The 22,438-nt window shown below is 44.4% G+C and overlaps 1 protein-coding gene across 5 annotated transcripts in view; it reads left to right on the top strand.

Moving 5' to 3' along the window:
• Positions 1 to 22,438, top strand: part of celsr2 (cadherin, EGF LAG seven-pass G-type receptor 2) — an 83,180-nt gene that overhangs the window by 50,574 nt on the left and 10,168 nt on the right. For all 5 annotated transcript variants that reach the window (XM_014132987.2, XM_014132986.2, XM_014132985.2 and 2 more), the window contains exons 4-19: positions 531 to 646; positions 801 to 889; positions 8,491 to 8,648; positions 11,102 to 11,265; positions 11,474 to 11,599; positions 14,746 to 14,912; positions 16,123 to 16,302; positions 17,923 to 18,036; positions 18,129 to 18,303; positions 18,436 to 18,577; positions 18,704 to 18,824; positions 18,987 to 19,170; positions 19,442 to 19,543; positions 19,693 to 19,787; positions 21,502 to 21,711; positions 22,132 to 22,315. In XM_014132987.2, the coding sequence (XP_013988462.2) occupies positions 531 to 646; positions 801 to 889; positions 8,491 to 8,648; positions 11,102 to 11,265; positions 11,474 to 11,599; positions 14,746 to 14,912; positions 16,123 to 16,302; positions 17,923 to 18,036; positions 18,129 to 18,303; positions 18,436 to 18,577; positions 18,704 to 18,824; positions 18,987 to 19,170; positions 19,442 to 19,543; positions 19,693 to 19,787; positions 21,502 to 21,711; positions 22,132 to 22,315 (2,327 nt within the window). The remainder of the gene's footprint in view (positions 1 to 530; positions 647 to 800; positions 890 to 8,490; positions 8,649 to 11,101; positions 11,266 to 11,473; positions 11,600 to 14,745; positions 14,913 to 16,122; positions 16,303 to 17,922; positions 18,037 to 18,128; positions 18,304 to 18,435; positions 18,578 to 18,703; positions 18,825 to 18,986; positions 19,171 to 19,441; positions 19,544 to 19,692; positions 19,788 to 21,501; positions 21,712 to 22,131; positions 22,316 to 22,438) is intronic.

Genomic DNA, 22,438 nt, shown 5'->3' with positions numbered 1-22,438 from the left:
TTTTGTAGCGCTTTTCTCCATCTCTGTCAGAGAACGGTGGTTGTGGTGGTTAACCCTGTTGGGTGCTCAGTGATATGTGGAAAAATTGCAGCATTATTACAATTTCTCCTCTCTGCTCCTCAATGGTGAATCACGAGGGACTGTGCATCAATATGCCCTCCTAGTAACCTAATGGGAAAGGAAAAACATTTTCTGGTGCGTTCATAATCTGTATTCTCTGCTATAACAGGGCATGTCAGTCAGTATATTGTACGTCTGTCTGTCTGGTGGTGAGGGTACTGGATGGGGTTCTAGACATGGGTATGAGAAGACTAAACAGGATATTGATACAGAACCATTTAGACATGTTTTTCAGCACTGAATGTTCAATGTGGAAGTTGAAAATGCATATATTGCAGCAATGACTAGTTATATTTACAGAAAGCATTTTCACATAGTCCGTCCGTCAGTGAAAAGACTGTTGTTTACTCTCTCTTCGAGTCTTTGGCTGTGAATGGACACTCTGAGCCCTGTTTCTTTCTGTCTTCCAGATTTGCCACAAAGGAGCCAAATGGTTTGTTGCTCTACAATGGCCGCTTCAACGAGAAGCACGACTTCATCGCTGTGGAAATCATTAACGAGCAGATCCAGCTCACCTTCTCTGCAGGTAGGAGGGGCTTCTGTTAGTGCATATCAGCCAATTAATCCCAAATCTAAAGATGGTTGTTATTAATATATTCACATGTGATGGTGACAAGTGTTGGCACTAGCCCTGATCCAATGATGTGTGAATAACCTTTGCTGACTTGTTCTTTTTTTAGGTGAGACCAAGACGACTGTGTCGCCCTACATCCTTGGAGGTGTCAGTGATGGCCAGTGGCATGTGGTGCAAGTTCACTACTACAACAAGGTACGTCGGGGGAAACCTGGGCTAGGCCTTGTGGTCCTATAAAGTGTAGACTGGTTCAACACTAGACAAAACACAGATTTGCTGGGTCTGGGCTGGGATATACAGTAACTTGAGTCAGACTAGGCTACTGAAAAGGCCCATTATAGACTTGGCTTTATCAGACCTCACTCTGAAGCACTGAGCAGGAGGACGAAGAGCAGTTCATTTCCAACATCAGTACAGTACATGCCTAAACTTAATTATGTTTGTCATTTACCACAGACTTGAAATATGAGACATATAGATACAAGACATATTTTCTTAACATGTTTGGCCTTCAATTGACTTGTATACCGGTAATTGATTTATGGATGTTGTGTAGTGTTTGTAGATCTGGATATAGATTTATACACTGTACTTCGTGTCCTGATGACATCCATTTATACTAGATCAGCTGTACTTCAAGTGTCTGACGGCGACTGTCTATAGAGTGATGCGGGTCATGATTCTAGCTGGACCACACCGGGAGAAGAATACCCACGGTCCTCTGTGGACGTTTTCACTGTGCTGCATCCTGTCAGAACTGCTGCTGTGTCATTCCACAGAACTGTTGATGGGACAGTGGAATGGGCAGTGTGCCAGACAGACATAGGAGGAATGAGAGAGGGGGATGAGACAGACGGATAAAGAGCGAGAGAGACACTAGAAAAGGGTGGGAGGAATGTTTTCACAGCTATGCTCAGAGTATATGTTGGTGAAAATAGAACTCATACAAACAAGATATTTTTCCTTGACGACGGCTTCAACTTTTTTATTTCCATATCAATCAGTGAAGAATGTATGGAACTATAACCCACCACCCCACTACCCCTTATCCCCATCCTTTTCAGCCATCCCCCCAGACCAACACACAGGATGTTACATTTTGGTCTATTCAGGAAGTCACTTTGCATCATAAAGCTGTTGCCAGGCAACCCCCTCCTAGTGTGGATATTCTATTCATGGTCTATAATAACAGGGCCATGTCAGATTCAGCCAGCAGAATGTGAGGGAACACACAATCTCCTGGGCCATTGGAGGACAAGTCTTTGGTTCCCATCAAAGCGGGGACATTATTCTTTCATTAATCACTTTGTTACAAACCAACAAGTCCAATGACAGTCTCCATGGCTTGTTTTATTGTGACCTAGTAGTTCTGGGATTAAACAGACAATGACAGTCTCCAGTGACCTACAGAAGTGCTTCCTCTTGAGTGCCCACTGCTCACACTGTAACGAGCTGTTTTCTTTTCTATCACATTTTACCAGCTAGTTTCCTACTCATCTTTAGCACAATACACACATGAACTCAATAATGGAACAAGCATAATGTTAAGCAGAGGCACAGACCAATGGAAGGGACATTTTCCTAGAAAACTGCCCAGAGTTTTGGTTGAACTAACCCCTCCCATCAAAGTTCACACCCGCTGCAGTAGCATTGTCTCATTGGTCCAGATCCAGTGAGTCATAGAGGTAGAATGATGGCTCCTCCCCTCTGAGGTATCTCATGCCGGCTGGCTCACCCCGGCCTGTCCGCGGGGGGGGTGGGTGGGATGAGGTGGGGGCATTTTAGATTGAAATGTGCCTTTCAGGGGAGAGGGGGGGGTGTGGAGAATGGCAATGACCACTGCTTTTGTGCTGGGCTCGGCCTCCAAAGGAACCATAGGCAGTGAATGATGCGGCCCCGGGGAAGGTGCCCCGCTCTCTGTTCACCAGCAAGGAGAGAAAAACAGGGTGGGAGAGGAGCAAAAGGAGGAAAAGAAAGGCGAGAGAGGTTTTGACTTGGGCTTTGAGCGGGACACTGCGCTTCAGGGCTAACCTCTCTGGTTGCTATGGTGTTTCCAGTCAGACCTAATATTACTGTTGTTTGCTCCCATGCTCCTCCTGTCCATCCCTGTCATCGTGGATAACAATGAACTCATATTCCCATGTTTCCCTGTCGCCCCGCTGTAATGAGGGGAACAGTGTTTTTATGTAGTCCTGAGTAAATATTCTCTCCAATCAGCTCTGACAGGCTGGGGCTTTGTGTAGCAGCCTGAGCGGCTGACAGAAATTAGCAAAGAGTCATTATAGCAGAGTCAACAGCCATGACTGATGATTGCTGCTGGGAGCGATGGCCCAATGCGTAGGTCAGTGAACGAACCAGAGAATTTGGACCAGTCTGTTCCGGACCTTTCTCAACTGAGGGGAACCGTGGAAAAGAGCGTGTCGGGTGATTTGGTTTGTGACCATTCTAACAGACCATCTCACACTGCAGGTTTGTTTGTCCCAACAAATTAGTTTCCCATTGCCTCACAAAGGTTCAACTAAAGAATGAAGACATTTTGGTCAACAGGTTTGGAGGTTCTTTCTACCTTTCTAGTAGCTGGTGTGTTGTGAATAATGAAATCCATCTGCACATATTTCAGACTCAAATCAGCAAAGCAAGTAATCCTATTTGCCAGTTATTAGATACGATAATAATGCCTAATGGGAGACAGATGAGGTGTTTAAAGAGGAGGGATAATATTTGATCAGTGCAGTGGAACAATGTAATTAAGTCTCCATCCTCTCAGAGGCAGCCAAGTGTGATCACAAGACCCACAATGAGCTCCTCCAGTATTCAGCTCCTCACAGACAGCCCCTCAATGGGACAGCTGTATTAATAGCATGCTGCAAGCACAGATATAATCTAATCTACTCACTGGATAGGATACAGGGTTGGAATGAGAACCATGTGAGGGAGATGTGGCATTGCCTCTGTCTGCAGTGCTCCTGGGAAAAGGGATGGGGCTCTGTCATGACCTACAATATTACAGCTGTCAAGATGTGTTATGCCAGCAGTGTGTGTAAGGTCCACCTATACTCCATTTGTCTGGTCTGTATTCTTGGCCCCATTTGATTAAAGGGCTCAGACAGTTATTATGGCTCTGCAGGAATATGTAGACAAATCACAAGTGTAATTTATGATAATCTTATGCTATGAATAAAATAAGATAATTATATTTTTGTTAAGAAGATACAATTTATTTTTTAAATCACCCCCCCCCCCCCCCCCAAAATCACATGTACTCCTCAGCTCTCAACAATTAGGCCACCCAGGAGAGAGCAACAGTAATCGCTACTGAGCGATTAGAGGTCGGTTCAATTTTGGTTTAGATTATTTTCTTTAAAATGTAAATCTATCAAATTCAAATCAAATCTATTTATATAGCCCTTCGTACATCAGCTGATATCTCAAAGTGCTGTACAGAAACCCAGCCTAAAACCCCAAACAGCAAGCAAAGCATGTGAAAGAATCACGGTGGCTAGGAAAAACTCCCTAGGAAAAACTCCCTAGAAAGGACAAAAACCTAGGAAGAAACCTAGAGAGGAACCAGGCTATGAGGGGTGGCCAGTCCTCTTCTGGCTGTGCAGGGTGGATATTATAACAGAACATAGTCAAGATGTTAAAATGTTAAAATGTTCATAAATGACCAGCATGGTCAAATAATAATAATCATAGTAGTTGTCGAGGGTGCAACAAGCACGTCCGGTGAACAGGTCAGGGTTCCATAGCCGCAGGCAGAACAGTTGAAACTGGAGCAGCAGCACGGCCAGGTGGACTGGGGACAGCAAGGAGTCATCATACCAGGTAGTCCTGAGGCATGGTCCTAGGGCTCAGGTCCTCCGAGAGAAAGACAGAAAGAGAAAGAGAGAATTAGAGAGAGCATATTTAAATTCACACAGGACACCGGATAAGACAAGAGAAATACTCCAGATGTAACAGACTGACCCTAGCCCCCGACACATAAACTACTGCAGCATAAATACTGGAGGCTGAGACAGGAGGGATCAGAAGACACTGTGGCCCCATCCGATGATACCCCGGACAGGGCCAAACAGGCAGGATATAACCCCACCCACTTTGCCAAAGCACAGCCCCCACACCACTAGAGGGATGTCTCCAACCACCAACTTACCGTCCTAAGACAAGGCCGAGTATAGCCCACAACGATCTCCGCCATGGCACAACCCAAGGGGGGGCGCCAACCCAGACAGGAAGACCACGTCAGTGACTCAACCCACTCAAGTGACGCACCCCTCCCATGGACGGCATGGAAGAACACCAGTAAGCCAGTGACTCAGCCCCTGTAAAAGGGTTAGAGGCAGAGAATCCCAGTGGAAAGAGGGGAACCGGCAAGGCAGAGACAGCAAGGGCGGTTCGTTGCTCCAGCCTTTCCGTTCACCTTCACACTCCTGGGCCAGACTATACTTAATCATAGGACCTACTGAAGAGATAAGTCTTCAGTAAAGACTTAAAGGTTGAGACTGAGTCTGCGTCTCTCACATTGGTAGGCAGACCATTCCATAAAAATGGAGCTCTATAGGAGAAAGCCCTACCTCCAGCCGCTTGCTTAGAAATTCTAGGGACAATTAGGAGGCCTGCGTCTTGTACGTGTAGGTATGTACGGCAGGACCAAATCGGAAAGATAGGTAGGAGCAAGCCCATGTAATGCTTTGTAGGTTAGCAGTAAAACCTTGAAATCAGCCCTTGCCTTAACAGGAAGCCAGTGTAGGGAGGCTAGCACTGGAGTAATATGATCAAATTTTTTGGTTCTAGTCAGGATTCTAGCAGCCGTATTTAGCACTAACTGAAGTTTATTTAGTGCTTTATCCGGGTAGCCGGAAAGTAGAGCATTGCAGTAGTCCAGCCTAGAAGTAACAAAAGCATGGATACATTTTTCTGCGTCATTTTTGGACAGAACATTTCTGATTTTTGCAATGTTACGTAGATGGAAAAAAGCTGTCCTTGAAACAGTCTTGATATGTTCTTCAAAAGAGAGATCAGGGTCCAGAGTAACGCCGAGGTCCTTCAGTTTTATTTGAGACGACTGTACAACCATCCAGATTCATTGTCAGATTCAACAGAAGATCTCTTTGTTTCTTGGGACCTAGAACAAGCATCTCTGTTTTGTCCAAGTTTAAAAGTAGAAAGTTTGCAGCCATCCACTTCTTTATGTCTGAAACACAGGCTTCTAGCGAGGGCAATTTTGGGGCTTCACCATGTTTCATTGAAATGTACAGCTGTGTGTCGTCCGCATAGCAGTGAAATTTAACATTATGTTTTCGAATGACATCCCCAAGAGGTAAAATATATAGTGAAAACAATAGTGGTCCTAAAACGGAACCTTGAGGAACACCGAAATTTACAATTGATTTGTCAGAGGACAAACCATTCACAGAGACAAACTGATATCTTTCCGACAGATAAGATCTAAACCAGGCCAGAACTTGTCCATGTAGACCAATTTGGGTTTCCAATCTCTCCAAAAGAATGTGGTGATCGATGGTATCAAAAGCGGCACTAAGATCTAGGAGCACGAGGACAGATGCAGAGCCTCGGTCTGACGTCATTAAAAGGTCATTTACCACCTTCACAAGTGCAGTCTCAGTGCTATGATGGGGTCTAAAACCAGACTGCAGCGTTTCGTATACATTGTTTGTCTTCAGGAAGGCAGTGAGTTGCTGTGCAACAGCTTTTTCTAAAACTTTTGAGAGGAATGGAAGATTCGATATAGGCCGAAATGTGGGTTGAATGCTGTAACAACACAGAATAAAACAATTAAAGTCCCATGATGGTAGTGACTGTCCATTACTGCTTATCATTGATGATCTTTTATTCACATTACTTAAATAAAATATTTTAGTTGATGACTTTATTAGGCTATTTCATTCCAAGTCATCGTCTCATCTCTATAGAGCTGCTGCCTATGCTGTCTGACAACAATCACTATTTTAGTAGTTCTTCATAGTCAATAAGGCATACCATCTCGATCGCGCATTCTTCCATCTCTTTCCCTCTGTGTCTGCTCCACACAGACCGGACAAGTTGGCAGCGCAATAGGTTATGGTCATTGTAGTTAATTACAACGTTTTCTGCACTAAACTATGTAGAATATTGGCCTGTTGGAAACCACAACTCCAATCTACACAGTTCGGGCTTGATCTGATTTCTCTCTGAAGAACTGCGCTTTGAGCTCACAGGAAAAAAACTAACGTAATGGAATTCAAATAATTGAACCGATGTTGGTCAATAAGTTGTTTAAAAAACCAAAAAGAATCAACATTTCAGTTAATCGCTCAGCACAAGACCACACTGCACATGGAGACTATTCCTATATGCTCTGTCCATAGCTCAGTGCCCAGGCCTGGTCAGTCAACAGTGGGATGGTCAGTGGTGGTTACCCCTCTCATTACAGTGCTGCTAGCCTAGCTGCTGCTGACACAAGCTCTAACCGGGCTAACGGTCAATATGAGCTCTGTGTGACCTCGGGAAACGTTTGTGTTTGAAAAGAGGTTGTGACCTTTATTGACGGGATCGTTATTCTACCCCTCTCCGCCCCTCCTTCTCTTGTTTCTCCCTCCATTGATTCCTCACACAATGAAAGAGATCCTTTGTGCTGAAGAAGACCGTCACTGTGCTGTTGAGCAGGGCTTTTCCACCGCGTGTGTGCTGTTGAGCAGGGCTTTTCCACCGCGTGTGTGCTGTTGAGCAGGGCTTTTCCACCGCGTGTGTGCTGTTGAGCAGGGCTTTTCCACCGTGTGTGTGCTGTTGAGCAGGGCTTTTCCGCCGTGTGTGTGTGCTGTTGAGCGGGGCTTTTCCGCCGTGTGTGTGCTGTTGGTTATGTGTCAGCCTCTGACTTGAACTGTGAGTGTTTGGCTTTAAATTATTGAAGCACTGAAAACATTGAGATAAATTGGGGTGATGTTCCAGAATACTGTAGGGCTGAATATAAAAGCTAATGGCTGACTTTTCTCTTCAGAATTGATTCAAACTTTTCATTAGGGTTGTTAAAGCTTCTTAGATTGTTTGAAGTCTTTTGTTTTTAATTGAAGCACTTGACTTGAGAAAATCCTTCTCTAGGGTGAATGTTTCAATGACAAAGTAGATGGTGAGTGTTTTTTATTTTTAATGCTAGTTTTTACGCTTAGTATTTTGCATTTGAAAAATAAGTGTGATTACTGAGTTTTTGACACCTTGTTAGACAGATTTGGTTATGATCACACTTATATGATGTGTGGCACAACTTCACGCTACCTTCAGACAGACAAGCAATCTATTTATGTGCTGAGCAACCAAAAATGCCCGACAGTGACACACACAAACAATAAATTGGATATTCTGAGACAAAAATAAACTTCCACACATTTACCTGCCTTTTGTAACTTGAAGAAGAAACCTAGAGTCTCAGCATATTTTTAGCCTCAAGCAGTCCTTGAGATACACCTGTGATTTTTATTTTCAAAGAATCCTCTGAACAGTCCCAGAAGGCTCATTATAGCCTAATGTGTGCTTTTCGGTTCCTCTCAATCTAGCCATCCATAACCAAACACTACATACTGTATGTATGTCCACGTTCTTCCCAAACACATACAGTATTGCCCATTTAGGAAGGAATAGCATAACTTATAAATGCTGTACTATTTAGAAACTCCTATCACCATGTGCTGCTATTTCCAGTAGTTTGTCAGGTGACTTCCTGCTCCCCCCACCCAGCTGCTGTAGGTGCTCTCACCATAACACTGGAGCCAAACTCAACAACTCCTCTTCTCTCCTCACAGCCAATCCTAAACCAGGCCAGCATGCCCCAGGGTCCCTCTGACCAGAAGGTCGTCGTAGTAACCGTGGACAACTGTGACACCTCAGTGGCACTGCGATTTGGTCATGTAATCGGGAACTACACCTGCTCTGCCCAGGGCAGCCAATCAGGATCCAAAAAGTAAGGGAATGGGAGGGTCTTACTGGTATTTCACTGTGCACTGTTATTTGCCAACAGTTGCAGTTATAGTAGTTGAGTAAAAGCCTTTTGAAGCCATGAATTCAGTTAAAAGAAATTGCCACAAGCTGAACTTACTCTTCATCTAGTGTACTATTGTCGTGACGCCAACAGCAAAAGAGAAATCCCAATTGGCTGAGCAAAACAGGGCTCTCATTATGGTACAGATTATACTTTTTTAAAATAAAGTCTGCCACGTCCAGCTTGTAAACCATCGTAAACATGTTTTACTTCAGTGGGGTGTATCTGTTATCCTCCCTGGAAAAAAACAAGCTGCAAAATGTGTCTGATAAATATTTAATAAACGCTGTTCTGTTGTGTTGATGTGTTTTGGTATAGAAGCCAAGCTAGTAGAAGCAGAGCTAAGTGTTAATGATATGTTGTGGTATAGAAGCAGAGCTAAGTGTTTTTAATGATATGTTGTGGTATAGAAGCAGAGCTCATTGTTTTTAATGATATGTTGTGATATAGAAGCAGAGCTCAGTGTTAATGATATGTTGTGGTATAGAAGCAGAGCTCAGTGTTAATGATATGTTGTGGTATAGAAGCAGAGCTCAGTGTTTTTAATGATATGTTGTGGTATAGAAGCAGAGCTCAGTGTTTTTAATGATATGTTGTGGTATAGAAGCAGAGCTCAGTGTTTTTAATGATATGTTGTGGTATTGAAGCAGAGCTCAGTGTTTTTAATGATATGTTGTGATATAGAAGCAGAGCTCAGTGTTTTTAATGATATGTTGTGGTATAGAAGCAGAGCTAAGTGTTTTTAATGATATGTTGTGGTATAGAAGCAGAGCTCATTGTTTTTAATGATATGTTGTGGTATAGAAGCAGAGCTAAGTGTTTTTAATGATATGTTGTGGTATAGAAGCAGAGCTCATTGTTTTTAATGATATGTTGTGGTATTGAAGCAGAGCTCAGTGTTTTTAATGATATGTTGTGGTATAGAAGCAGAGCTCAGTGTTAATGATATGTTGTGGTATAGAAGCAGAGCTCAGTGTTTTTAATGATATGTTGTGGTATAGAAGCAGAGCTCATTGTTTTTAATGATATGTTGTGGTATAGAAGCAGAGCTCAGTGTTTTTAATGATATGTTGTGGTATAGAAGCAGAGCTCATTGTTTTTAATGATATGTTGTGGTATAGAAGCAGAGCTCAGTGTTTTTAATGATATGTTGTGGTATTGAAGCAGAGCTCAGTGTTTTTAATGATATGTTGTGGTATAGAAGCAGAGCTCAGTGTTTTTAATGATATGTTGTGGTATAGAAGCAGAGCTCATTGTTTTTAATGATATGTTGTGGTATAGAAGCAGAGCTCAGTGTTTTTAATGATATGTTGTGGTATAGAAGCAGAGCTCATTGTTTTTAATGATATGTTGTGGTATAGAAGCAGAGCTCAGTGTTTTTAATGATATGTTGTGGTATTGAAGCAGAGCTCAGTGTTTTTAATGATATGTTGTGGTATAGAAGCAGAGCTCATTGTTTTTAATGATATGTTGTGGTATTGAAGCAGAGCTAAGTGTTTTTAATGATATGTTGTGGTATAGAAGCAGAGCTCATTGTTTTTAATGATATGTTGTGGTATTGAAGCAGAGCTCAGTGTTTTTAATGATATGTTGTGGTATAGAAGCAGAGCTCAGTGTTAATGATATGTTGTGGTATAGAAGCAGAGCTCAGTGTTTTTAATGATATGTTGTGGTATAGAAGCAGAGCTCATTGTTTTTAATGATATGTTGTGGTATAGAAGCAGAGCTCAGTGTTTTTAATGATATGTTGTGGTATAGAAGCAGAGCTCATTGTTTTTAATGATATGTTGTGGTATAGAAGCAGAGCTCAGTGTTTTTAATGATATGTTGTGGTATTGAAGCAGAGCTCAGTGTTTTTAATGATATGTTGTGGTATTGAAGCAGAGCTCAGTGTTTTTAATGATATGTTGTGGTATAGAAGCAGAGCTCATTGTTTTTAATGATATGTTGTGGTATAGAAGCAGAGCTCAGTGTTTTTAATGATATGTTGTGGTATAGAAGCAGAGCTCATTGTTTTTAATGATATGTTGTGGTATAGAAGCAGAGCTCAGTGTTTTTAATGATATGTTGTGGTATTGAAGCAGAGCTCAGTGTTTTTAATGATATGTTGTGGTATAGAAGCAGAGCTCAGTGTTTTTAATGATATGTTGTGGTATTGAAGCAGAGCTCAGTGTTTTTAATGATATGTTGTGGTATTGAAGCAGAGCTCAGTGTTTTTAATGATATGTTGTGGTATTGAAGCAGAGCTCAGTGTTTTTAATGATATGTTGTGGTATAGAAGCAGAGCTCAGTGTTTATAATGTGTTGTGGTATAGAAGCAGAGCTGAGTGACAGATTCTAAATGTGCCTGACTCTGTCCTGTCCTTCTGCTGTAGATCTCTGGATCTGACTGGTCCTCTCCTCCTAGGGGGCGTGCCCAAACTGCCTGAGGACTTCCCCATCCAGAACCGGCAGTTTGTGGGCTGCATGAAGGACCTGAGGATCGACAACCGCCACATCGACATGGCTAGCTTCATCGCTAACAACGGCACTCTACCAGGTTAGCAACCTTGCACATTGATATTTGACTGAACCATTCTGTGCCTGTTTTATAGCATCCACCCTTCCGTACTGTCTTAGTTGAGCACTATGAGCTGAGTTGGGGAAGTGAATGTACCTTAAGTTTTACTAATAGTTTTAATAATTTATTACCTCTTAGCATAATGAGGTTGGCTTGAACTATTCCTCAGATGTCTTTATCTTCCCAGGATGCTCTGCTAAAAGGCACTTCTGCAATAACAACCCGTGTTTGAATGGAGGGACCTGCGTCAACATGTGGGGCTCCTTCAGCTGTGACTGCCCCCTAGGATTTGGAGGCCGGAACTGCGAGAAGGGTAAGTGAAGTAACGGAATTTCCGGAGGTTGGAAAGCTTCCTCAAATGGTTAAAACATTAGATCAAAGCTAACCAGATTTTGTTGGCCTCGTGACCTACCCTTATAGGCCCTTTTAGTAAGGAGGTACAAGGACTTTACTACTAACTACTAGTAGACTACTAAGTGACCCATCAGACAGACAACATCCCCCAGCTCGCCTGACCTACACTTAACTAGTGTCTTTGTAGTTGATGGACTGTACCATAACTCCACAACCAGGTGGTTACAGTGACACTGGCCATTTAATTTGCTTCTTAGTGCTGCGGTGTTAAAAGAGCATCTGCTATATTGTATTCTCTTATCATTTTGAAACATGCCTTTTTGAGTGTACAGTGAAAATGTAGTACGGAAACATTTGCATAGACACCATGCAGAGGAGATTGCTCAGGGTGATGCGTAGAGGGAATTGGCAGGGCTGTAAATAACTGAAGTAGGCTCTTCAATCAGCAGAGTGTTGAAATATTTCCTCATCATTTTAGAAACGACTCTTTCCTGGCACAGATAAAGCCAGTCATCATTTATTTGCTGACATGATGGTTTCATAAGCATAAGGTTACCTACTGAACGCTGTATTTTATTTGTTATGTTGATTCCTGTTTGGACCCAGGAAGAGTAGCCGCCGCCTCGGCAGCAGCTAATTGGAGATCATAATAAATACTAATACTGAGCATTGCTGTTTCATGCCAGACATTTCACAGGGGTTTGTGAGGGGCCCATATGTGTATACAGTATGACAGATGCGATGTGATATCCCATAAGCTTTTATGAATCTGTCATGAGGGATCATGTCACATTTAATAGAGCTATATGTTTCAACATGTTCTCTTGAATAACACCTTGGACATGTTTAAGGTAAACTATTTTATTTCTCAGTTTGAGAGAGTTGTGTTTGTTAGAGCATTACTAGTGTCCATTTCTCTTCTCAGCTCCTCTGTGCTCTGCAGTTGTTTGACTTGCTGGTTTACGAGCTGGGATGGCTAGAAGAGGGATGGCGATGAGAGGGAGAGGGGGAAAAGGCCCCATAAGAGGGAGATTGCGAGAGAAGAGAAAAAGGGATACTACTCAATAAATGGTGAATTACACAAAAGCATCCCTGTTTTAGTTTAGAGTGAAATCCAGTGATAAAGGACCACTTCTTTCCCATAGTTACGTGGAGACCGAGAGGATGGATAATGAACGGGGGATGGGGAAAGGGTTCCTCTCTCACTGAAGCAGATGAACCCATGTGACTCCTTCATTTCGAGAAGAGAGGGCGAGTGGAAGGGAAAAAGGAAAACAGAATGTAGTCTAGTACCCTGCTGCTGATCTCTAATCTTGATAGTGGGAGTCGATGGCATGAACATTCATGTTCTACCAAGAACGTTAACTATTCCACGCCACTACAAAAGTCACTATCAAAATATTGCTGTTAAACTTCCAGTATGTCATAGGATCGGCCATTAGGGTTTAGAGAGGGCAGACCAGCTAGTAACCATGGAGAAAATCCCCAGCATCTCAGTTCCTTTCTGAGGTTCACCACTGACTCTGGGTGGACAAGGGTATGGGGGAAACAAATACTTTCCTTGTCAATCCCATGAGTATGCCTACCTTTTTATATGGACCCTGTTTAGACCAAACACACTGCAAATAGAAACTGAGTGTATAAAACATTATAAACTCCTGCTCTTTCCATGACGTAGACTGACCAGGAGAGTCCAACTGTAAACGATGATTCCTTATTGATGTCACCTGTTAAATCCACTTCAGTCAGTGTAGATGAAGGGGGTGGAGACAGGTTTAACAAGGTTTTTTTTTTAAGCCTTGAGACATTTGAGACTTGGATTGTGTATGTGTGCCATTCAGAGGGTGAAATGGCAAGACAAAAGATTTAAGTGCCTTTGAACGGGGTATGGTAGTAGGTACCAGGCGCACCGGTTTGTGTCAAGAACTGAAACGCTGATAACGGTGGAAAGCATTGGAGTCACCATGTGCCGGCATCCCTGTGGAACGCTTTCGACACCTTGTAGAGTCCATGCCCCGTCAAATTGAGGCTGTTCTGAGGTCAAAAGTGGGGGTGCAACTCAATAGTAGGAAGGTGTTCTTAATGTTTTGTACACTCAGTGTATCAACCTCTTTTCATGAGATTCTGTGTACAATCTTTTTGTAGCTTTAGACCAGTGCCAGACTGCACCACAACCACGATCCCCTGGGTCCTCTGTTTCTCTCTTTCTCCCTCTCTCACTCACTCGCTCTCTCTAGTGCCAATGACAGGCTTGATTTGTGTCATTTAATTATGGACGGCCGTGTTTTGCATCTCTGCCACTGTGTAATGAGAGAAAAAACATGTCTAACACCCAGCTAAAAGTGACACTGGTGCCTCTCTGCCAGAATGGCTGTCTTCAGACTGCATGTCACAGACACATACAACTGAACACACACCCCACCCCTGAGCATTGTCTAGCCAGCACTCATCACAAGTACTAGTGAATAGGGGTAGGGGGCATGTTGAATCTTCTCTGGTATTTGGCTCTGTATGTGAACAGTATTTATTCAGTGGTATCTAGTTTCAAATTGCCACACATGCTATTTTATACCCATACAGCGAGTGCCAAGGTTTTCATTCCATTGACGTCTTAATTCTTTTTTTCGTAAGGTTAGGTGTAATGTGTAGCACTGCTGGCTTTGTACCCCTCGTCTTTGTTTTCTGTACTAATCATAGATTGTGTATACTCTCCATACCAGTAACTGGAGCTGGGTTGTTCAGACTTGATCACAGAACATATTACTGTGAGAGTGGTAATGACTCACTGTTACATGTCACCTACTTTTAAATAGCAGCCATTTCCTCATTCTCGCTCTCTCTCAATTTATCTCTTTCTCGTTCTCTCTCGTTCTCCCCCTTCCCTCTCTCCCCCTCTCCCTGCCTCCCTCACCCCCCCTCTCCCTGCCTCCCTCACCCCCCCCTCTCCCTGCCTCCCTCACCCCCCCTCTCCCTGCCTCCCTCACCCCCCCTCTCCCTGCCTCCCTCACCCCCCCCTCTCTGCCTCCCTCACCCCCCTGTCTCTCTGCTTCCCCCCCTCTTTCTATCTGCCTCCCTCATCCCCCTCTCTCTGGTTGTGTGTTGCAGTGATGGCCAACCCGCAGCGTTTCCTGGGTAACAGCCTTTTGCAGTGGACTAACCTGGTGGCGGTGGTCACTGTGCCGTGGCACGTGGAGCTTATGTTCCGCACACGCCAGCCTAGTGCAACCCTGCTGCACCTCACCGCCGGACAGCACCACAACCTCACCCTACAGGTACAGAGAAAACACATCTAATAGTCTCTCCCTACACAGTCATACCCACACACACACACACACACACACACACACACACACACACACACCTGCTCACTCACTCATGCACTGACACATCACACCTTCCTTAAGCCCTACTCCCAACTTTGTTTTGTCTTCTTTCTGTTTAGCCTGGCATTGTTTGTCTTCTTTCTGTTTAGCCTGGCATTGTTTGTTTTCTTTCTGTTTAGCCTGGCATTGTTTTGTTTAGATTTGTGTTCCTTGTTTTTCATTTCTACAACTGTAAAGCATCTTTTAAGTCCTTTGAAAAGCTCTATATAAATGTATTTTCCATGTTTTATTATTATTATTACCCTATAGTGTCTCACGCCAGCAGAGGCCTGGTCTGCCATATCACAATATACTGTACAGCCCTCCTCAATCTGGCATATACACACACCTTCAACAGCATTACCCAACAATACGGAACAGCACTACAAATACACCTCACAGGTGCAAAGGTGTTTACTGTAGGCCATGTCATTACATACAGTATAATACATATTATACAAGATTTCATCCCTTCTGAAGCGAAGACATAGCCAATAGTTTTGATAGGAATTCCTTTCACTCATTTTGTATCAGATTATGCATGTGTTTTCCCCCTCAGTATGGTGTTGGAATAGATTAGTGCATTGTAGCATGTAACTCCAGCATGACTCCAACAGCTCACACAGAGTGACTGTGGGTTAGTTGATGTAAAGCTCCACCTGTTGGCTGTCTGGGCAGCAGCATGACTTTAAATATTTGATGAGATGAGAGATGAAGCCTGCCAACTAACAAACGCCTCATCCCGAGATCTGAGCGCTGCCATACCCAGGCCTTTCAGATAGCAGCTGTTGTTTGTCTAGACAGGTGCCTTTTTTGAAGTTGTATAACAGTCCAGCAACTATTTTAAAGTTGGAACATTTAAAATAAAACAGGGCTATTTTCTTAGCTACTGTATTACCATAGATGATCTGATATGAATGATGAGAAGAAAAGCTCTCTGTCTGTGAGCATGTGATGTGTGCATGCTAAAGGTCTTTCTCCCTCTCCTGCCCTCCCTCACCTCTCTTCACGTCCCCCTCTCTCTCCCATCCTTTGCCCCACCTCTCTCATTCCATCCCATCCTCTCCCACATCTCTCTATCCTATCCTCTCCCGACCCCCTCTCTCTCTCCCTCCCCTAGCTGCGCGGTGGCAGTGTGGTGATGGGCCTGCAGAGGGGCGAGGACTCCACCCTGTCCCAGGTAGAGGAGGTGACAGTGAATGACGGAGACTGGCACCATGTGCAGATGGAGCTGAAAGATATCCCGGGCGGCGAGCCCCGCCACAAGGCTGTGCTCTCCTTTGACCATGGCCTCTACACGGTGAGACACTGTTGGAAGACAGACTGTAGGTTTGGAATTTTAATTACATTTAAATAGGTACAGTACCAGTCAAAAGTTTGGACACACCTACTCATTCAAGGGTTTAGCTTTATTTGTATTATTTCCTTCATTGTAGAATAATAGTGAAGACATCAAAACAATGAAATAATACATTGAATCATGTAGTAACCTAAAAATATATTTTAGATTCTTCAAAGTAGTCAGCCTTTGCCTTGTTGACAGCTTTGTACACTCTTGACATTATCTCAACCAGCTTCATGAGGAATGCTTTTCCAATAGCTTTGAAGGAGTTCCCACATATTCTGAGCATTTGTTGGCTGCTTTTCCTTCACTCTGCGGTTCAACTCATCCCAAACCATCTCAATTGGGTTGAGGTTGGGTGATTGTGGAGGTCAGGTCATCTGATGCAGTACTCCATCACTCTCCTTGGTCAGATGGGCCTTACACAGCCTGGAGGTGTGTTTTGGGTCATTGTCCTGTTGAAAAACAAATGATAGTCCCACTAAGTGCAAACCAGATGGGATGGCGTATCGCTGCAGAATGTTGTGGTTGCCATGCTGGTTAAGTGTGCCTTGAATTCTAAATAAATCGTTGACAGTGTCACCAGCAAAGCACCCCCACACCATTACACCACCTCCTCCATGCTTCATGGTGGGAACCACACATGCAGAGATCATCCGTTCACCTACTCTGCGTCTTACAAAGACACGGCGGTTGGAACCAAAAATCTCAAATTTGGACTCATCAGACCAAAGAACGGATTTCCACCGGTCTAATGTCCATTGCTTGTGTTTCTTGGCCCAAGCAAGTCTCTTCTTCATATTGGTGTCCTTTAGTTGTGGTTTCTTTGCAGCAATTTGAACATGCAGGCCTGATACACGCAGTCTCCTCTGAACAGTTGATGCTGAGATGTCTGTTACTTGAACTCATTTATTTGGTGCTGCAATCTGAGGTGTAGTTAATTGCTGATTTCTGAGGCTGGTAACTCTAATGAACTTATCCTCTGCAGCAGAGGTAAATCTGGGTCTTCCTTTTCTGTGGTGGTCCTCATGAGAGCCAGTTTCATCATTGCGCTTGATGGTTTTTGTAACTGCACTTGTAGAAACTTTCAAAGTTCATGACATTTTCCAGATTGACTGACCTTCATGTCTTAAAGTAATGATGGACTGTTGTTTCTCTTTGCTGTTCTTGCCATAATATGGATTTTGTCTTCTCCCAAATAGGTTTATCTTCTGTATACCACCCCTACCTTGTCACAACACAACTGATTGGCTCAAACACATTAAGAAGGAAAGAAATTCCACAAATTAACTTTTAACAAGGCACACCTGTTAATTGAAATGCATTCCAGGTGACTACCTCATGAAGCTGGTTGAGAGAATGCCAAGAGTGTGCAAAGCTGTCATCAAGGCAAAGGGTGGCTACTTTGAAGAATCTCAAATATAAAATGTTTTTATTTGTTTAACACTTTTTTTGGTTACTACATGATTCCATATGTGTTATTTCATAGTTTTGATGTCTTCACTATTATTCTACAATGTAGACAATAGTAAAAAATAAAGAAAAACTGTATCTGTTTGATCTGATCTACCAATCCAGGCCAGCATGGAGGTGGATACTAAACTGAAGGGGGCGAAGGTCAAGACTCTGAGTGTCGGGGGCATCACTGGGGCTGATGGGAAAATACAGCATGGCTTCCGCGGCTGTGTGCAGGTTCGTTAACCTCTTGTCACGCACACACAGACGACACACACGTACTGTGTTGTGTGTCTGAGTGCGTTCTCCCTGGTGTGTGTGTTTCTCAGGGTCTGCGTGTGGGGGAGACCTCTTCCAGCTCGGTGTCTCTCAGCATGTCTCAGCCCAGGAGGGTGAACATTGAGCAGGGCTGCAGCGTACCAGACCCCTGTGTCTCTAACACCTGCCCCTCTAACAGCTACTGCAGTGATGACTGGGACAGCCACTCCTGCACCTGTCTCACCGGTCAGTCTGCCAACCATCATCAGCGTTATCTTCCTCATTAGCTTTTACAACCATGTTATACGACCATATAGTCTTACGTTGATCCTTCCCAGACACAACTTATGAATTCCTATTGTGTTGTTTACCTGCCAGGTTACTATGGCGATAACTGCACAGACGTATGTGCGCTAAACCCCTGCGAGCACCAATCAGCTTGCACCAGGAAGGTTAGCTCCTCCCGCGGCTACACCTGTGACTGTCCCAGCAACTACTTTGGCCAGTATTGCGAGAAGAAGTTAGTAAAACATCTTTGTCTTTGCTATACACAGATCATATCAGTGTTTTCACTGGTTCATATCACTATAAAGAACACTATAAGAATGTATCTCTTGTGTTTCTGACTATGTGTGGCCCTCCTCAGGACTGACCTGCCGTGTCCCAGGGGTTGGTGGGGACATAAGACCTGTGGTCCCTGTGAATGTCAGACAGATAAGGGCTTCGATGCCGACTGCAACAAGACCAGCGGGGAGTGCCGCTGCAAGGTGAGCCAGCTGACTACCGAGTCTCAATGTCAGGATGTTTGAAGTGGACAGGGGCGATGGGTGAAACTGCACTGTGGGCTGGTATTATTTTTTACTTTCTCCCTTCCTTTTCTTCTCCCTCCCCCTCGATCTCTCTCTCTCTCCCTCTCTCCCTCTTCTCAGGATAACCACTACCATCCAGAGGGCAGCGAGGCGTGTCTGCTATGTGAGTGTTACCCAGTGGGCTCCTTCTCACGGGCGTGTGAGAGGGAGAGCGGGCAGTGCCAGTGTAAGCCAGGGGTCATCGGGCGCCAGTGTGACCACTGTGACAACCCCTTCGCTGAGGTGTCGCCCAACGGCTGCGAAGGTCAGCATTACCATATGTCACATGACAGTAAAGAATTACCAAATGTCACCTGCTTCAGAAATGTATCTGTAGTCCAGTCTGATTCATTGAGTTCACTGATTTACGTAAATGAATGTGATTACAAGGCCTTTTTAAAAAGTGTTTTTGTGCCAAGCAAATTCTATGTCATGTGTACAGCTACACCTGGACAATTAATTTTATCAGCTTTCCTGCTCTCCCTCCCTCTCCCTTTTCCTCTCTCTCGCTTTCTCTCCCTCTCTTTCTCTCTCAGTGATCTATGACAGTTGTCCCCAGGCAATAGAGGCAGGGATCTGGTGGCCCAGGACTAAGTTTGGTCTCCCTGCAGCAGTCCCCTGTCCCAAGGGATCTATCGGTACGATGAATCTCAGCAGTTTAGCTAATTACCATACTATAATGGAATATACTATACTATGCACTTAAACTTGCCTCGGGTCCTTCCAGCATGTTCCTCTCCTTTTGTCTGCCTCATGCAGATTTCCCCCTTCTCTCTTTCTCTCTCAGGCACAGCTATTCGCCACTGTGACGAACACAAAGGATGGCTGCCCCCCAACCTCTTCAACTGTACCTCTGTCACCTTCACCAAACTCAAGACCCTGGTCTGTACAGCTCCACTAGAGCTAGACTCATTTACCCCTCATACAGCTCCACTAGAGCTAGACTCATTTACCCCTCATACAGCTCCACTAGAGCTAGACTCATTTACCCCTCATACAGCTCCACTAGAGCTTGACTCATTTACCCCTCATACAGCTCCACTAGAGCTAGACTCATTTACCCCTCATACAGCTCCACTAGAGCTTGACTCATTTACCCCTCATACAGCTCCACTAGAGCTTGACTCATTTACCCCTCATACAGCTCCACTAGAGCTAGACTCATTTACCCCTCATACAGCTCCACTAGAGCTAGACTCATTTACCCCTCATACAGCTCCACTAGAGCTTGACTCATTTACCCCTCATACAGCTCCACTAGAGCTAGACTCATTTACCCCTCATACAGCTCCACTAGAGCTAGACTCATTTACCCCTCATACAGCTCCACTAGAGCTAGACTCATTTACCCCCTCATACAGCTCCACTAGAGCTAGACTCATTTACCCCTCATACAGCTCCACTAGAGCTAGACTCATTTACCCCTCATACAGCTCCACTAGAGCTAGACTCATTTACCCCTCATACAGCTCCACTAGAGCTTGACTCATTTACCCCTCATACAGCTCCACTAGAGCTTGACTCATTTACCCCTCATACAGCTCCACTAGAGCTTGACTCATTTACCCCTCATACAGCTCCACTAGAGCTAGACTCATTTACCCCTCATACAGCTCCACTAGAGCTAGACTCATTTACCCCTCATACAGCTCCACTAGAGCTAGACTCATTTACCCCTCATACAGCTCCACTAGAGCTAGACTCATTTACCCCTCATACAGCTCCACTAGAGCTAGACTCATTTACCCCTCATACAGCTCCACTAGAGCTAGACTCATTTACCCCTCATACAGCTCCACTAGAGCTAGACTCATTTACCCCTCATACAGCTCCACTAGAGCTAGACTCATTTACCCCTCATACAGCTCCACTAGAGCTAGACTCATTTACCCCTCATACAGCTCCACTAGAGCTTGACTCATTTACCCCTCATACAGCTCCACTAGAGCTAGACTCATTTACCCCTCATACAGCTCCACTAGAGCTAGACTCATTTACCCCTCATACAGCTCCACTAGAGCTAGACTCATTTACCCCTCATACAGCTCCACTAGAGCTAGACTCATTTACCCCTCATACAGCTCCACTAGAGCTAGACTCATTTACCCCTCATACAGCTCCACTAGAGCTAGACTCATTTACCCCTCATACAGCTCCACTAGAGCTTGACTCATTTACCCCTCATACAGCTCCACTAGAGCTTGACTCATTTACCCCTCATACAGCTCCACTAGAGCTTGACTCATTTACCCCTCATACAGCTCCACTAGAGCTAGACTCATTTACCCCTCATACAGCTCCACTAGAGCTAGACTCATTTACCCCTCATACAGCTCCACTAGAGCTAGACTCATTTACCCCTCATCAGCTCACATTTATATGGATCCATTCACTTCAATGACTTATGCTATTAAGTTGAACGATGAACTGATTTTATTGCTGTAATATAGCAGAGTTAGGTCTTTTTGTTCTACATTTATTTTAGTCACCATTGAGACCAAGGTCACTTTTACAAGGGAGCCCTGCATATACACAACTTACTAAATACAATATATAAAATGGTGCTGTAAGACTGTTCTCTCTCTCCCTGGTCCAGTCGGAAAAGCTTTCCCGTAACGTGTCTCTCCTGGACTCTGGGCGGGTCCAGCAGATGGCAGCCATGTTGGCCAACGCCACGCTGCACACGGTGGAGTACTACGGCAGTGACGTAAAGGTGGCCTACCGCCTCACCCAGAGCCTACTGCAGTACGAGAGCCACCAGCAGGGCTTCAGCCTGACCGCCACCCAGGACGTCCACTTCACTGAGGTAACACAACAACACACAACACTACGCAGCACAACACACTATTGCAGAGTGTAACACACCACCATGCAGTGCAGCATAAGGCAACACCTGGCAGCGCAACACAGTTAATACAGCATAACACCACATGACCAGAGGAGGCTGGTGAGAGGAGCTATAAGAGAACATGCTCATTGTAATTGGAACGATATCAACCACATCAAACATATGGAAACCAAATATTTGAATCCATTCCATGAATTCCATTCCAGCCATTACAATGAGACCGTCCTCATATAGCTCCTCCCACCAGCCTCCTCTGCACAGGACACAATACAACATGCATCTCGGATAAACTCTGTAGGTAACTGAACACAACACATTTGCCTCCACCACCCTATGCCAGTCTGTCTCTCTGACCCCCTGCATTCCTCCCCACATCAGAACCTGGTGCAGGTGGGCAGTGCCATCCTGTCCCCGGGCACACGGCCACACTGGGAGCTGATCCAGCAGACGGAGGGGGGCACCGCGGCCCTACTGCGCCAGTATGAGGAGTACGCCAACACCCTTGCACAGAACATGAGGAAGACTTACCTCAGCCCCTTCACCATTGTCACACCACACATAGGTGAGTGTGGCCTACTTTGGTTTACACTAGGTATAGACGTTATGTCAGACAGAAATACACCATTTTATGTAGACCAGGGCTCTCCAACCCTGTTCCTGGAGAGCTGGTTGATAAGCTGAATCA

This window comes from Salmo salar, chromosome ssa12, assembly GCF_905237065.1.
Source record: "Salmo salar chromosome ssa12, Ssal_v3.1, whole genome shotgun sequence".
Lineage (NCBI taxonomy): Eukaryota > Metazoa > Chordata > Actinopteri > Salmoniformes > Salmonidae > Salmo > Salmo salar.
Note: the sequence above shows the minus strand (reverse complement) of the source record. Positions and strands in the feature narration are given on the sequence as shown.